General features: G+C 52.0%; 5 protein-coding genes across 5 annotated transcripts; 4 read left to right on the forward strand and 1 right to left on the reverse strand.

The window, feature by feature from the left end:
• Nucleotides 1–734: 734 nt before the first annotated feature.
• On the forward strand, nucleotides 735–2766 carry BU24DRAFT_456592 (alpha/beta-hydrolase; the record flags this gene model as incomplete). The annotated part of the gene is made up of 4 exons (XM_033531457.1): nucleotides 735–970; nucleotides 1053–1230; nucleotides 1374–2245; nucleotides 2322–2766. The coding sequence occupies 4 exons, from the start codon at nucleotides 735–737 to the stop codon at nucleotides 2764–2766; spliced, it is 1731 nt and encodes a 576-aa protein (XP_033388863.1).
• Nucleotides 2767–4237: 1471 nt separating this feature from the next.
• Nucleotides 4238–7963, forward strand: BU24DRAFT_337939 (uncharacterized protein; the record flags this gene model as incomplete). The annotated part of the gene is made up of 2 exons (XM_033523109.1): nucleotides 4238–4703; nucleotides 4740–7963. The coding sequence occupies 2 exons, from the start codon at nucleotides 4238–4240 to the stop codon at nucleotides 7961–7963; spliced, it is 3690 nt and encodes a 1229-aa protein (XP_033388864.1).
• A 785-nt stretch (nucleotides 7964–8748) lies between these two features.
• Nucleotides 8749–10517, reverse strand: BU24DRAFT_429625 (glycoside hydrolase family 5 protein; the record flags this gene model as incomplete). Its single annotated transcript, XM_033529758.1, has 5 exons — nucleotides 8749–9036; nucleotides 9130–9635; nucleotides 9702–9731; nucleotides 9795–9924; nucleotides 10311–10517. The coding sequence occupies 5 exons, from the start codon at nucleotides 10515–10517 to the stop codon at nucleotides 8749–8751; spliced, it is 1161 nt and encodes a 386-aa protein (XP_033388865.1).
• A 1633-nt stretch (nucleotides 10518–12150) lies between these two features.
• BU24DRAFT_487127 (uncharacterized protein) lies at nucleotides 12151–13830 on the forward strand (the record flags this gene model as incomplete). Its single annotated transcript, XM_033533431.1, has 4 exons — nucleotides 12151–12535; nucleotides 12611–12855; nucleotides 12905–13017; nucleotides 13071–13830. The coding sequence occupies 4 exons, from the start codon at nucleotides 12151–12153 to the stop codon at nucleotides 13828–13830; spliced, it is 1503 nt and encodes a 500-aa protein (XP_033388866.1).
• Nucleotides 13831–14235: 405 nt separating this feature from the next.
• Nucleotides 14236–14910, forward strand: BU24DRAFT_416204 (uncharacterized protein). Its single transcript, XM_033526390.1, has one exon. It carries the CDS (start codon nucleotides 14267–14269, stop codon nucleotides 14729–14731), a length of 465 nt encoding a protein of 154 aa, XP_033388867.1. The 5' UTR covers nucleotides 14236–14266; the 3' UTR covers nucleotides 14732–14910.
• The last annotated feature ends 77 nt before the right edge of the window (nucleotides 14911–14987 follow it).

A 14987-nucleotide genomic window follows, 5' to 3' on the forward strand; every position in this document is an offset into this window, starting at 1 on the left:
AGCAAAGCAAACAAGTTAGGCAAGGTAAGCTACACCTGCCCCTTCTAGCGTTAGCCCTAGAACATCAGTCGACCAAAGCTGCGAAATCCCGACCTATATGATTGATCATTACTAGGTAAACTATCCGACTATCACGGTTTCCTTATTGGGTTAAATAGCCGCAATCAACCACCTTCCCTCTCCATACTCCATGGATGATTTGAGTTGTAGGGTTTGGGGAGATCGGAACTCGGAATTCGGAATCGGCGCCGCCAGCCCTCCTCATGATTGGCTTCCTGGTAACAGCTGTTCTGGTCTGCTTGTTATCAGTCTCGTGCCTTCTTTTGGCCATAAAGCCGCAAATTGTACTGTACAACCGCGATGACGGCGGCATGCATCGTTCGAATCTTGGAGTTGCGGTACCGGATAGACCATTTTTTAGTTTCTTTCCGCTTCACTTGCGATCGCCGGTGCTGGTTTGGGCTGCGGGTAAGTCGTATGGGTGAGTGTAAGTAGATAGACTTTTTTTGCGGAATCATGCAGGTATATATGAGGGTATATACGGTAGGATCGAATGCCTTCTAATGCGATTGAGCGACTCTTGTGTTGATCTTATAGTGATTTTCTCGATTCCTAAGAGATATATTCAAGGTCTCTTGTGTTATCGTGAGCGCGATTACACGAATTGAGTGTCTTTACACAAGATCTGTATGCCTTCGCTCCATTCTCAATATCAAGACCACAAACCACCAACGATGAAATTACCCACAAGAGGCCCCGTGGTGCTATCCACGCTCCTCTACCTCCTCATTCATCTCGCCCCGTCATCCGCGCAGTTCGTCTCCCCGCCGACAGACCTGATCACGAAGACGGGCTACGCAGGCGTCGACGTGCGGTACAAGCAAGTCCCACCCGGTATATGCGAGCTTGATCCGAATGTGAAGAGCTTCTCTGGATACGCGGACGTCGAGGAGGATCAGCATATCTTCTGGTAAAACTCCCCTCCATTTCCCTTCGTCACTTCCGCACCCCTTTCCCCTCTACGTTTGATGAGTTGCTAACGGGGTGATCAGGTGGTTCTTCGAGGCGAGGAATCAGGATCCCAGTACTGCGCCGCTGACGGTTTGGATCAATGGCGGGCCAGGGAGCTCGTCGATGGTGGGGTTGTTTGAGGAGCTGGGGCCGTGTAGTATTGATATTAATGGCGAGGTGGTGAATAATCCATACTCGTGGACGAATGCTTCGAATATGGTATGTTTCCATCTTCTTCCTCCCCTCGTAGAAGCGAACTTGAATTGGGGATTCAGTGTTGAGGAATTACTTGACTTCACTTGACTTGACTTGGTATGATATTGGGGGTGTTTTGTAAGAGTGAGCTGATGATATTGGAATAGCTATTCATCGACCAACCGACAACAACGGGATTCTCGTACTCAGTGCCGATTCCTGCGTATAAGGACGCTGGATACACAATCCAGCTACCAAACAACACCTGCCCCGACTACGCCGAAGAGTTCGGCACCTGCGGTACATGGTCGCGCCCATTCCACACCATGACTGCGAACTCGACGCACAACGGCGCGCCCGCCATGTGGAAGACACTCCAGGGCTTCATGGGCGCGTTCCCCGAGTACTCTCGCTCCGGCTTCAACTTCGCCACGGAATCGTACGGCGGACACTACGCCCCCATCTACAACGCCTACATCGTCGAGCAAAACGCAAAGGACATCCCTGGCGCCCACAAGATCCAGCTCGAGAACGTGCTCATCGGCAACGGATGGCTGGATCCCCTCGTGCAGTTCCCGTCGTACTACGAGTTCATGGTCGAGCCGGGCAACACGTACGACTTCGACCCTTTCAATGCGTCCGTGAAAGCGCAGCTCTACAACGCCGTCTACGGCGAGGGCAACTGCATCGACCAACTGCAACTGTGCGCGGAGACGGGGCAGAACTCCGTGTGCTCGCGCGCCGACAACTTCTGCCTCGACAAAGTGCAACTGTACATCGACGAGCTGACTGGCAGGGACGACTTGGATTTCAGGTACTTGTTGCCGTTGAGGTTTCCGTACAGGTTCTACGTGCCGTATTTGAATAGGGCGGACGTCCAGGCGGCGATCGGCGCGTATCAGAACTACTCGACGCAGTCGCCGACTGTGGCTTCGGCTTTTGATAATACGGGGGATGATGGGAGGGAGGCGGGGACGCTGGAGGCGTGTAGGACGTTGTTGGAGAGTGGGGTGCAGGTTATGCTGTACTATGGTGATACGTACGTTCTGTTTCCTCCCGACTTGCTTCGAGATACCTACCTACGTCTATGGTACTCTACTAACTTTTCAATATAGTGACGTCAATTGCAACTGGATGGGCGGACAAGCCGCCGCAGCAAAGGTAGCAGCACCAGGCTACGAATCCGCCGGGTTTGTCAATCTCACGACATCAGACGGCATCGTGCACGGCCAAGTCCGCCAGAGCGGCCTCTTCTCCTTCCTCCGCATCTACGAGGCCGGCCACGAGGTCCCCTTCTACCAGCCGCTCGCATCGTTGGAGATATTCAAGCGGGCGCTCGCTCGCCTGGACATCGCGACGGGGTTGGTCAAGATCGAGGGCGAGAATCTGGGGTACAGGACCGTGGGGTGCCCGACGTCGGACTATAGAGAGGGGAATGGGACGGTCCAGTGGGAGGTGACGCCGAAGAATGCTACGTATAACACGAAGTTGAATGCTCCTGATCTGGTGCCTACTTGGGCGCCTGCGGCCTCCTCGTCGTCGCCGCCGCCAGCAGTGTAGATGATTCCGATATGAGGGATAATGTTGAGGCTGCACGCATTGTTAATTGGTTTCGACGTATAGACGGACATACAATCTCGTAGAAAGCAATTGAAAGAGAAATAGAGAAACTGTACATTCATATAAATCTTCAATGATCGAACCCATACATGTACATACAGAATCGAAAATTGGTTAGTATATAGCACGAGTCATACCAGAGTCTAGCAGTATGTATGTCTACGAGTAATTTAGGTAGGTACCTAGGTAGATACATGCGAGATCGTGGTCTGTGGGTTTGGCATTTGTATACAAATGGTTCTAGACGGCCGGGCGACGAGACGTCACGGGTGACAGGATGGGTTATGCGTACCGGGGTTTTGGCATCCTCTCAGGGGGAAAAGGTCTGTGATGCAGATTCATTATTGTCTTCCTTTACTGCTGAACTGTTTTATTTCGCAAATGTGTAATTGTTCGAATACTTGATGGTTCATCAAGATGTTCGTTGTTGGTGGAGATGCATGACGGGTAGATAGATCAACAATCTACTTATTAGAGTACCATGGACCATGATCGATCTAGAATGGGATAAAGATAGATGGAAAATAAAAAGAAAAGTCGAGCAATTGGATTGGATGGAATTTTATGGAAATGAAAGGGCAGCGTAATCATGATCCCTGTCGAAACGCGCGTTGAATCCCTGGAATTTTAGAGTCGAATTACACAGTAAGTTAGATGCCATCCCACATCCTCAACATTGGGGGGTCAAGTAGCACGGTCTACAGTTCTATAACGTCTGATGTCTTATTGAAAGGAAGAATAGGAGCCATGCAGAGAGACTATTAAGAGCAGAGGAATCATACTGTTGACTAAATAATATCTATTAACTATCCTTCCCTCCTGTAGGGCGAGTCAACAGTATATACCCACCATACTATACTCTTACTCGTACCGTACAAGCAACAGCCAACAAGAACCTGGGAAAGATCCCGACCACCCACGAGCTGCCTCACTCCCACCACACTCACTCATCTTCACTCGTTCACCACACACATACACATACACATACCGACTACGGGCAAGCCACTCCCACGCGCAACACCTCCATCCATCTTCCCGTCTCACCGGCGCACAGCATTCTCGCGAATCGTCGCCCTGTCCGCAGCCGTCGCAACCCTCCACGCCTCCCGAGCCCGTGTCACGCCGGAATAGTCTAAGACAACATTTTCCCAACTGCCCACTCAACACTCTCTCGCAACTCTCCAATCCAACAACTCCCGCATGCAACTGGCGATGGTTCCTGCTGGCTCATGGCCTCGCTGAGCGCTGAGGGGCTTTTCACCTCCCCTTTCCCAATCACCTCGCTGTCAGCTTAATCCCTTCGTTGTTGTTGTCGTCGCCTTCGACTTTCGTCATATTCCCAATTCCCCACGCCGCCCGCGCTCACGGCCTCTTCCCACCTACCACGAGTCGCCCCTCGAGTCCGCCCCTCATGGCACCCTCGAATGTCTTTTCCTACCTCAGGCCCGGCCATGGCAAGCGCAATGCTTCGGGCTCCTCCACCATCGCTTCGCCAGATCCCGCAGTCGCCGATATAACCTCTCCCAATTTCGCCCCGCCCTCCGTCCAGTCGCCAGAGTACTTCACGTCGCCGCGCATACCTGACAATGCGAGCTTCGCATCTGCGTCCCCCGTATCGCCCTATCCTCCCCAGCTTCCACCAATCCCGCGCGTTGCATCTCGAGTGAAGAAGAATGGGCCAAGGCCCAGCCTTGCCAGTCCCCAGTATTCGCATGGATCAACGGGAGCGGTGTCGTCACCCGTCGTGGAGGAGAGAAGTTTCCTCTCCCCTACTCAGCTTCGGCGCGAACAACTGTCTCCGGGACTCGAGAGTTTGCGCCCGTCTTCCAGATCAACGAACGCCAGCTCCATCACCGGCCTTCGTTCTCCGGGACAAAGTCTCACTCAGGTGGTGGAACAGTCCAAGAACTCAGAGACACCGCCAGCGTCATCCTCGTCGTTCCTTTCCCCCACCAACATGTCGTACTCGACGAACTCCAGATCTCAGACATCGCTCGGGAGCGGGACGAGTGACAAGCTATCAAATAACCAAATGGCGACACCCCCACCCACAGCACCGGCAGGGAGGTCCACCAAATCCCGGCTCAACATCAGGAATCCCATGTCATTGCTGATGCGTCGAAGGTCCGGACCGGCGCTGGACCCTCTATCAGACGAAGCAATTGTCACCCATCGAAACCCCTCCACGATCGTCCCACCCATGTCAGACAACTACGATCCCAGTATCCGTGGCCGTATCGTGCATGACTTCAGCGCGCCGCGCCAGAACCGGAACTTTTCTCACAACAATGCATATGGAGGCAGTGACCAGGCGCAAGTCGATAATGGTGTAGAGTACGGTCGGCAGAGCCCTGCCAAAGTAGAACGGGAGCATACACCCGTGTTCCGCGAACATTTTGACGATGACACCAGCTACGAACAGTCACAAGCCGCCATCAGAGCAGAGCAGCTAGCGAATAAGGGCTTCATCGCCAGGAACTCATGGCAACCACCGCCGGAGAGGAATTCATGGAACTCGCCCTCTGCTAAATCGCCTCCACCACCACCTCCACTCCCGAAAGACTCGCCTCCCCCTCCTCCAAGACAGCAACCCCAATCTCCGCCACCAGTCATACAAGAAACTGCCGTGGAGTTCGAATCTTCGATACTGTCCCCAGTCATGGAGACTCCCACAATGGCCGATGCACCCACCGAGATCTCGCCCAGGAAAAGGAAGTCAACCAAAACACCGCCTCCAGCAAGGTCGAGAGCTCCGTCGCTATCAGACCCATCATTCATACCCGCTGGTTTACCAAATCACCTCACAAGTCGAGCGTCTAGATTCAGCTTCCAGATCGCCGGCACGGACAACTCGCAAGAGAAGGAGTTGGAGGATAGACACAAACAGAAAGCGGCGGAGAAGGCATCCAAGGAGATCCGCATGTCTACAAATTCAATGGACGACGCCTACGACGATTACGAAGATATGGACGACTTTGACATGGACGGCGGTTATGAAGAGGAGATCCCAATGCTCGGCGATGACGACGGCTATGGCGATCCGACGATGGCCCCAGGTATGGGTGGCTTTGACTTTTCCTCACTTTCAATAAACGCAAACAACCCAATGAGCCCTCTCGGAATGGCTGGGGAGCCACAAACGCCGTACGACGCCAATGGCAATGTAATTGGCTTCGCGCTGTCAGAGAGCATGACACAGAACATGCACATACCTGGTGTCGGGTATAATCTGAATCAAATAAACGCGCCCGCAGATGCAGTTCACGGCCTCGGTATAGTCGATGCTCACCGAGGGCTTGAGGCGGAAGCGAATGATGAGTCACCGGATGACACCAGTGCTGCTGCTTCAAATATGCTGGGGTATGAGGATGATCTGGGTGATGATATGTATTTCGATGATGGTATGATTGAAGAACAGGGAGACATGGATGCTGGAGAGTTTGATGAAAACGTATTCGACGACCCAACGGGTCCTCTTTTCGACCGAAAAGTCAAGTCGCCAACCGAAGAGCAATTACTTGATAATGCAGCTCTGTCATCACAACTACCAGCCGAAGCCTCCTTGGATGCTGGCTACGAGGCAGACGATGACTTGACACGACAGATAAACAAATCTGAACCGTCCCTCGCTCACAAAACATCCATGGCTCATCAAAGGCCAACTGTAGACTTCAGCAACATCAATACGTACCACAGCGCCCTGGCCGACGCCGCCAACCGTGCTGAGGCAGAGGGTCGATTCGCACGCAAGCCAAGCATTGACAGTGCACATCCACCCTCTGAGATGGACGATGCATCTTCCCAGAGTGGTTCACGCCCGAGCCTTATCCCAGATGACGGCCGCTTCAGCCAAGAGACCGCAGGCTTTCCACATGACGATGACCTATACGGCGTAAGCTCTGGTTTCATGGACGATTACGACTACAGCGACTACGATTCTACCCTCGAAGATGACCCCATGATTGCTGCTGCCAATGCAGAAGCACTTGCGAATGATTACGAAGGCTTCTATGGACAGGAGTTTGGATTCTACGCGAATGCACAGGGAGACACGATGAATACTTATGGTGGTTTCTTCGGCTCGTCTGGCTTGGGCCGCAGTGTAAGTGGGCGGAACGCAGTCCGAGAGCCAAACCTGACACCTATTACCGAGCGGAGTGAATACAGTACCCGCAATTCTTTCATCAGTCTGAATCATTTCCGGGATAGTCAACAGCCAATTCAAAGTCCTGGACTGGCACAACTGGCAAGAATGAGTCCCTATGGCTGGAGAGAGGAGGAGCCAGACATGAGCCTGGATTCCCTGATGAAGCTGCGCAAGGGCACATTCGGTGGCAGTACGGCCAGTCTGGGTGGTACACCTAGCTCGACGGGCAACAGTCCTAGGAATTCGAGTCCGATGGGCATGCAATTCCTGCCGCGAACGTCCAGCCCGCTGCCCAACAACACCGTCTCACATCCTGATTCCTCGGAGGTGCCTGAAAGCGACGATTCGGGTGGTATAGACGATGGGTACGATGATGACGTTCTAGATGCAATTAACGACATGTCGGGAGAATATTCGGATGAGGAGGATGATCCAAATATGACCAAGCCCGAAAGTCCTACCCTGACCGCAAAGGAATGCTCTTCATTATCGAGTCTCCCGTTGTCCTCCGATAGGGACGACATACCTCCATTGCCGCAGATACTGCCTCTACACCCGCACGCCCCCAGGATGGCAGTCTCGTCACCTCTCGCAAACGTCCCTCTTCAATCGTCACCACCAACGATGCCCCTTCCTTCTCCACCACTCCCCCTGAATGTTCACACAGGCCATCAATCGGCATCCACCTACTCACCCTCTGATCCTCAGTCCATCGACCTGAGTCTCCCATCGCCACTAGCATCAGCCTCAGCCCAGCACCGCGGCTCTTTCGGCCTCATCTCGCCCATCTCGACAACATCCCCAATGACGCCCGGCGGCTCCACGGGCTGGAAAGCCGGACACAGCCGCAAGGGCTCCGACAGCGTCACCTACGTCCGCGAGCACGACGAACTTGGCGGCGACCGCTGGGTCCTCGAGCGTAGGCGTACAGCGGAAAGCGGGGAGCTAGAACTGATCGGCAGGGAGATCGTCGAGGGCGGAAGGATCTAATATAGATCCCCCCCACTCCCTGGCTCCATTATGGCGTCTTTAACAAAAGTTCAACTATATCAGAAGAGAAGACTAAAGTTAAGAGGCTTACTTGCTTGCATTTTACACACCCTCTCGCATCGTCATCATCATCATCATCATCATCATCATCATCACATTGAGCGCTTCGCTTCCCTTTGCACACACGTTCTGGACGGAAAAAAAGAACCCGGTGTTGTTGGATAACGTTTGTTTTTTTTTTGTCATGGGCGGCATTTTCATCGGCGTTGCTATCGTCATATCATCATCATCGCTTACCTCCTCTTGACTGCGGGCTTTTCGAGAGTGATATATATAACTTAATAGATGTGGTTTTCCGCCGTAATACTTCATCCATATCTTTATCTTTCATAACCTTGCGATGTCCGAATGTCTACGATGGCATGTCCTATGGCAATGAGTGGGTAGCGTGGTCTTTTAACTCGAGCTTGAGATTGAATATTAGGTATATACGGTAGGCACGTCCGGCTGGCCCCATACTAACGTTTTATGCACACGACAGTGCATTCATTTCGCCGGGGTTTGAGACCGCTTTAAGACTTTTACTGGCTACAGGACACTCTTGAATAGCGACTTCAAGTATAGAAGATACATGAAGCTGCCTACCCTCTGTACCATATAAGTGAGAAAGGGAACTGGACTTTGGCCGCGTACGTTTCTTCCCCATCCACTTATACCTAACATCTTCACACACTCACCCCATCACCCCCATTCCAGCCTCCCAAAAAGCCCATCCCCAGTCCAGTCTACACCGCCGGCTTCGCGGTCAACGCGCCCCCATTCACACTCGACACCCCGCTCCACACCAGCATCTTCGGCACGAGCGGCTGCAGCGTCTTCAACCACACCGTCTCGTACAGCCCGGGGCTGCCGTCCGAGGCTTTGCTCGTCGGCTCGAGGCTGCCCCACTGCTTGGAGTCGGTGCAGCACGCGCTGTTGCTGCCCCAGAAGGGGCCGGCCGCCCACGCCGTCCAGCCGATGTACACGTCGTTGCGGTCCATGTACTTCACCATGTCGGAGAGCATCTGCGCGCACTGTTGTTCCCGTTCACGGCGTCAGTACCGAGTCTTCAAATTCGCGGAAAGAAAAAATAGAATGAAGAAAGAAGGAGGAAGGGAGGGACGCACCTGCGTAGTGTTGCTACCGCCAAACTCGGTAATCATAGCCTTGTACTTATTCTGCTTGAGCCAGTTCGTGACGCCATCGAGCTCGCTCGCGGGCTTCGTGCACGCGGCGTGCGAGCCGCTGTAGTCCTCGTCGAGGTACTCGTGAATATCGAACGCGAGGTTGGCCTCCGGGTCCTTGAGCTGCGTGAGCTGCGTGTTGGGGTCGTTACCCTTCGTCCAGTAGTGGCCGCCGGACCAGGAGTTTCCCGGCGCGAGGATGAGTTGCTTCGCGCCGGACTTGCGGATCGCGTCGATGGCGGCTTGGTTGTTGCGGATGACGAGGGAGGTTGCCATGTCGTGGGGTTCGTTCATGAGGCCGAAGATTACCTTTTCGTTGTCCTTGAAGCGGAGGGCGAGTTCGCCCCAGAAGGCGCCGAATTGCGCGGTCGTGGCGGCGGTTTTGTCGGATGTGTCGCCGATTATGCTGCCCGTCATGGGTTGTTGGGATGGGTCGTTGTATCTCATGTCTGGAATGGCGATGCAGTTAGTCTCCCGTGGAGTTTGAGGTCAGTGTCAGATTTGGGGAGACTCACAATTGTGCGGATCCAAGATACAATATGCGCCTGGAGATCATACCGTCAGCAACAATTACACCCTCACACCGGGGTTCAGGTACACCAACTGACCCTTCGTCTTGGTGACATAGTCAACAGCCTCCTTGAAGTACCCGAAATGAGTCTCGTTGAACTTTGCCCCCAGACCCCCGGCGACAGGGCACATCCTCTCGAGCAGAAACGCGATTCGAAACAGATTGACCTGCGAGTTCCCTCAGCCTCAACGTCAGCTTTCACCAAGTACCACCACCACCCATCATCGTCTCTCGCCAGCCCCACACAACGTTCGAACCGGCAAAAAAATGGCAAAAAAATGGCAAAAAACATACAACAGCGGGGATTCGCTGATGGTCACCCACTCAACTACTAGTCCGCCGGTACTATGCTTAAGTATGGCTGAGCGAACGGGAAGCCCTGTTTTCATAGTCCAATGGTCGTATGTATCAGTCCCTTCAAAATCTTCCCTACAAAATCCCGGACATCAACAAAAACCCACCCCTTCGCTTCCCCCAGGCTCTCTTCAACCCAATCTACAAGTCCTCCTATGAAAGAAAGTGGCGACAAAGAGAAGGAAGAGTCGAAACTTACATTGTTCTGGTCGACGTAGACGTCAATGCCCTTCTTGTCGATGAACGAGTAGTCGACGCCGAACCTCCCTGGTAGCCCGAATCCCTTCTGCTTGTTCTGGCTCCAGACGCCGAATTCGCCGGAGCTCTGCGCGACGCCGACGTAGAAGAACTTGGCTGACGCCAGGGACGCGAGGGATAGGAGGGTCGTTATTTTGCGGAGGAGCATTCTGGGGGTCGCCTGGATGTTTGTTTGTTTGATGTGGTGGGTGGGATGAGGGGGTGGAGGCCTTTTAATGATCTTTCCCTCAGATCTGGGGTCTAGAAGGGGAAGGGCAGAGTGGAGTAGGAGAGTACTCATAGATTGGGAGGATAAAACGTTTCCGAGATTGTAATATCGTGACATTGCCTTAGATCTCCGACCATCCCCCGTCGATCCGTCTTCCAGAAAGATGACCGATATTGCATCTACCCCACTCTCTCTTTTCTTCTCCGCGTCAGAAATGGGAGGATGGAATCGATAGAAAGATTAAATTGGTCAGTGTTGGTTTTACATTGTTCCCAATTGATGTATCTATCCATAAATCTGGACAGAAAATTCAGAAGTATCAGTCACTCGTCTAGAGGAGTGAACGAAAGAACAGACAAGGGCATGTTAATATCGGGAAAAGGGCCTTCCCTCTCCCTGTACCTTCTCGAAGCAATCTAAAAAGAACCTCACTCAGGACCAGGCGCCGAATTAGGATCTAGCATCATTCCCACCCTGTTCCGTTTCCCTTCTCCTTCCTTCCGCCGTTTTTAGATTGGACTTCCGATCAATTGGCACCCACAAAGCCGACGTGCTCTGGAAAGAAGGGAACGGAAACTAATCATTTAATCTTAATAACGAACATGTCATTTAAATCCCTTTCTTTCGTTCGGATGTATGTGAATATGGGATGATGGTAGTGGATTAGATATATTCATAGACGACGCGGAGGCAAGCGCTCCGAGACGTTTTCAGCCTCAGCAGCGGGCGGTGAACAACTATGATTCGAATTCAATCAACGACTGAACTCGTCCTGACTCCAAGACTCTCTGAGCCATAGTGACGCATAAAACACTACACAACAGTTCAGTAATCACGAAAAACCCCACCTTACGTCCGTAAACCCTACGTGCCACACTGAGGCTGAGTCTCTCACAGGGCGCCAAACAATGAATTACCTGATCCGGCTTAGCAGTTTCCAAGTCCGGTAAGCGGAGGAGCATTAAGCTTAATGCGCAATCGTAATGTTGGTCGCTTATCGCATCTGCCATGACGGACGTCGAAGTTCGGTGGGGCGCGAAGTGAGTGGAGTGGGTGATGGAAGGGATTCGGACGTAAGGTACGTCCACCGGGGTTGGGGTTCGTCCGAAAGGTGTTGATAGTGCAGGAGGAGGGAGTTGTGTGGAGAGACGGGTTGCGTGTACGTAGCTGGGATGTTCTCTTCTCTGGCCAATGGATCTATATGAATATCGACGAATATCGATCAAGTCTGCCTTGACTGGATATTCCTCGGAGCATTTCGAACTCGAAGCTGACATTCACCGTTGTGACGATGCGTTCATCCACGATGCTACGGCCCCAACCCCGAATCTTTCGGCCATGCTTTCTTACTAGGCGACGCCGAAGGCTACGTCGTCGATCGACGCGGCCGTGAGAACAGTGGCTTCAGCTAGGTACGAGATGAAGCTGCGGCTGAGAAATATCACGGCCGTAGGAGATGTTGCTGGGTAGGTATCACTTTGTTGGATGTATAAAGTGTCTACTTCAACAGCCTCAGTCAATGATGCTGTGATGAATACAATCATATTGTTCCACTCCGCCTGGTATCAACGCAATGGACAATAACGCTTCCAAGGAGGAGCCTTCTTCTCAATTAGAAGTCCCCCGCAGTACCTCCACACGAACGCCGTCGCCAACACAGTACGAGTTCGTCAGTTTAACAGGAACCGAGGATCCAAGAACAACAAGAAGGAAACTAAAGAAAGTCCGAAGCCATGTCATGAAGAACTACTTGCACCAGCAACGGCAGCATAGCCAGGATAGATCCTCAGAAGACCCAATTTCAGCAAGTGTGGGCAGTGATAGGAGGAAGGGCAAAGAGATGATGAGAGCCAGGGAATCCACGGGTAGGAAGTCGAGAAGTCCAGGGCTCGACGGGAAGTCTGCTTCTTGGAAGGATTCGCTCGTTGGTTATGGAATTCGAGATTACTTCGATCTTGGTGAGTAGGAAGTTCTGCCTTCCAGAGAAAGCAGTCAATTGGTCGACTACAGACTGACACTCTTCTAAAATACAGGCAATTCCGATGCATCTCCGTTCAGCTTTGAGTTCACATTCCCCGCTGATCAGGTCTCGGCTTGTGCGCAATCGTACATGGATGCTTTGCTGCGTGATCAGAAGACTGGTCTGGCGCAACCTACTTTCGACACGTTGCGGTGTAGGTCGAAAGTCGTTAGTATCGTCAAGGAAACGCTGGATCGTTGTGGCGATGATTTCTCGGAATCTCTGGTACTCGCTGTCAATATCCTGGCGTTTGGATGTGTAGGTAAAACTTTAAAATTTACAGAGTATGGTCACTTATTAAACAAAGGCTCTCGATAACGAATGGAACGAGGCAAGAGGCCATATGGACGCACTGCTCAAGATGGTCAGTAGACGCGGAGTTGAAAATTTTACTTTGGAAGTGAGAAGAGCAGTCACATGGTAAGTTGAACATTACACTGAGAGCTCAATGTCATTCTGATGCAGAGACATAGGACGACATATTCCCTTTCAATCCCATTGAGTCTACCTCCCGTCTGGCCGCCAACATTATATCCTGACGCCGAAGCACTTCCCCTCGCCTTCCTCGACGAAGCCCAACTCCGATCCTGGAAAACCATGAAGCGCTTCCCCAAAGACAGCCCCTTCATATTCGACGTCGTCATTAGACTTCACCAACTAAACCTCGCCACTTCATCCGACTGGCACGGGAAGCTCGATTCGAAAACACTCAGCAACTTATACTTTGAAACGATGTACGCGGCTCTAGCAGTCGAAGCCGACGAGCGGTGGATTGAGTTCCATGCTACGCATAGTGGGGACTATGGGACAGTCACAATGATGAAGGTCTGGGCGCTGGGTGCGCCAGGATTTATATGGGCGACGCTGCGCCATGCGAAGGTTCGATTGGGATCTTCGGCTCCTAGTTGTGATTTCGAGCCCGTGTATGCACGTCTCAAGGATCTTCTCGAAGGTGTGGATGAATCGAGTGCATGGCCTCGTGGGAAGAATCTAGAGGTGGTGTTGGCGACGCTGTTCTATAGTCTTGAGGCTTGTGGACCTGCAAACAGTTGGAGAACTTGGTTGATTGGTGCGGTGAGGCGGGGCGTTGAGGGACTGAGAATTAAGGATGTAGATGCTTTTAAGAAGATTCTACGGGCTTTTCCGTGCAGTGATGAGCATATGGCTGCAGCAGACCGGATTTGGGGAGAACTTTATAGTGGAGAAATAGCTACTGCCGCAGCGTTTGTTTAAGTATCAATTGTAGTTCAATCGTGTTCTGGCTGGCCAGTTCACCGATAATAATATTGTTTTCGGGACTTTTATGCCGTCTCCGCTTTCCATCAATTTAACATAAACTTTATCTCAATTGACATACCACAATTCGTTTCCAGCCCATGATCCTAAGTTTCCGAGATGCAATGGCTTAGGCCATCATCGAAAGTGAAATATTCCTAGTGGACTTGGTCAACAGAATGAAATGAAATAGAATTGATTCTGGAATATGCTTGAAGACATTGTATTCTTAATCGATTCCTCACACTCTATGCATCGAAGAATGTGTAGCACACATATTCATCCCAATAGATCTTAGCGTCTCCGCAATCTTACACTTCCCAAATACTCCCGTCGCGTACCTCGTAACCTACATAACACATACAATAAGCTACGCTCAATTCCGATTTCCAAAATGGCGACCACATACACCGTCTCCAAAGCGTCCCCATCCGATGCTCACGCCATTGCCTCCATCTTCGCCCACTCCTGGACCTCCCCATTCACCCGCCTCCAATTCGGTCACGTGGACCCCTCTGCACTCGCACACGCCATGGCGCCCGGAATAGTCTCGCAAATGCAGAACCCGCTCGTTGATTTCCGCGTTATTCGTGACCTATCAGATTCGGAAGAAGTGATCGCTGCTGCGCAATGGAAACTCCCTGAGGAGGATGCAATTGGAGAAGAGGATGAAGAGACACTGGAAGAGAAGGAGGAGAGAAGGCAGTTCGAGGACGATGCGTATAGGAATAAACTCCCGGACGATAGTAACAAAGATCTTATTATGGAGTTCACCGTGGGTTTGCGGGGGTTGAGGGAGAGGACGTTGGGGGGTAGGAGACATTACCGTATGTTTGAATTCCCTTTGTATTCTCCTTAGACGCTGGCTCTTCGTTGAAGACCTGTAAGGATTGACTTATGTGTCGTGATAATAGTTCTGGAGAACATTGCCACGCGACAGGAGTATCGGGGCAAGGGGTTGGCTTCGCAGCTCATCAAGTGGGTGTTTCCGTTGGCGGATGAGAGACGAGTGGAGGTATACCTTGATACGGCGAGTGATAACGAGGCGATGCGATTGTATAAGAGATTGGGGTTTGAGGAGCGGGGGAATAATACTATCGAGGATTTGAGTAGGT

Source organism: Aaosphaeria arxii (assembly GCF_010015735.1).
Source record: "Aaosphaeria arxii CBS 175.79 unplaced genomic scaffold BU24scaffold_1, whole genome shotgun sequence".
Taxonomy (NCBI): domain Eukaryota; kingdom Fungi; phylum Ascomycota; class Dothideomycetes; order Pleosporales; genus Aaosphaeria; species Aaosphaeria arxii.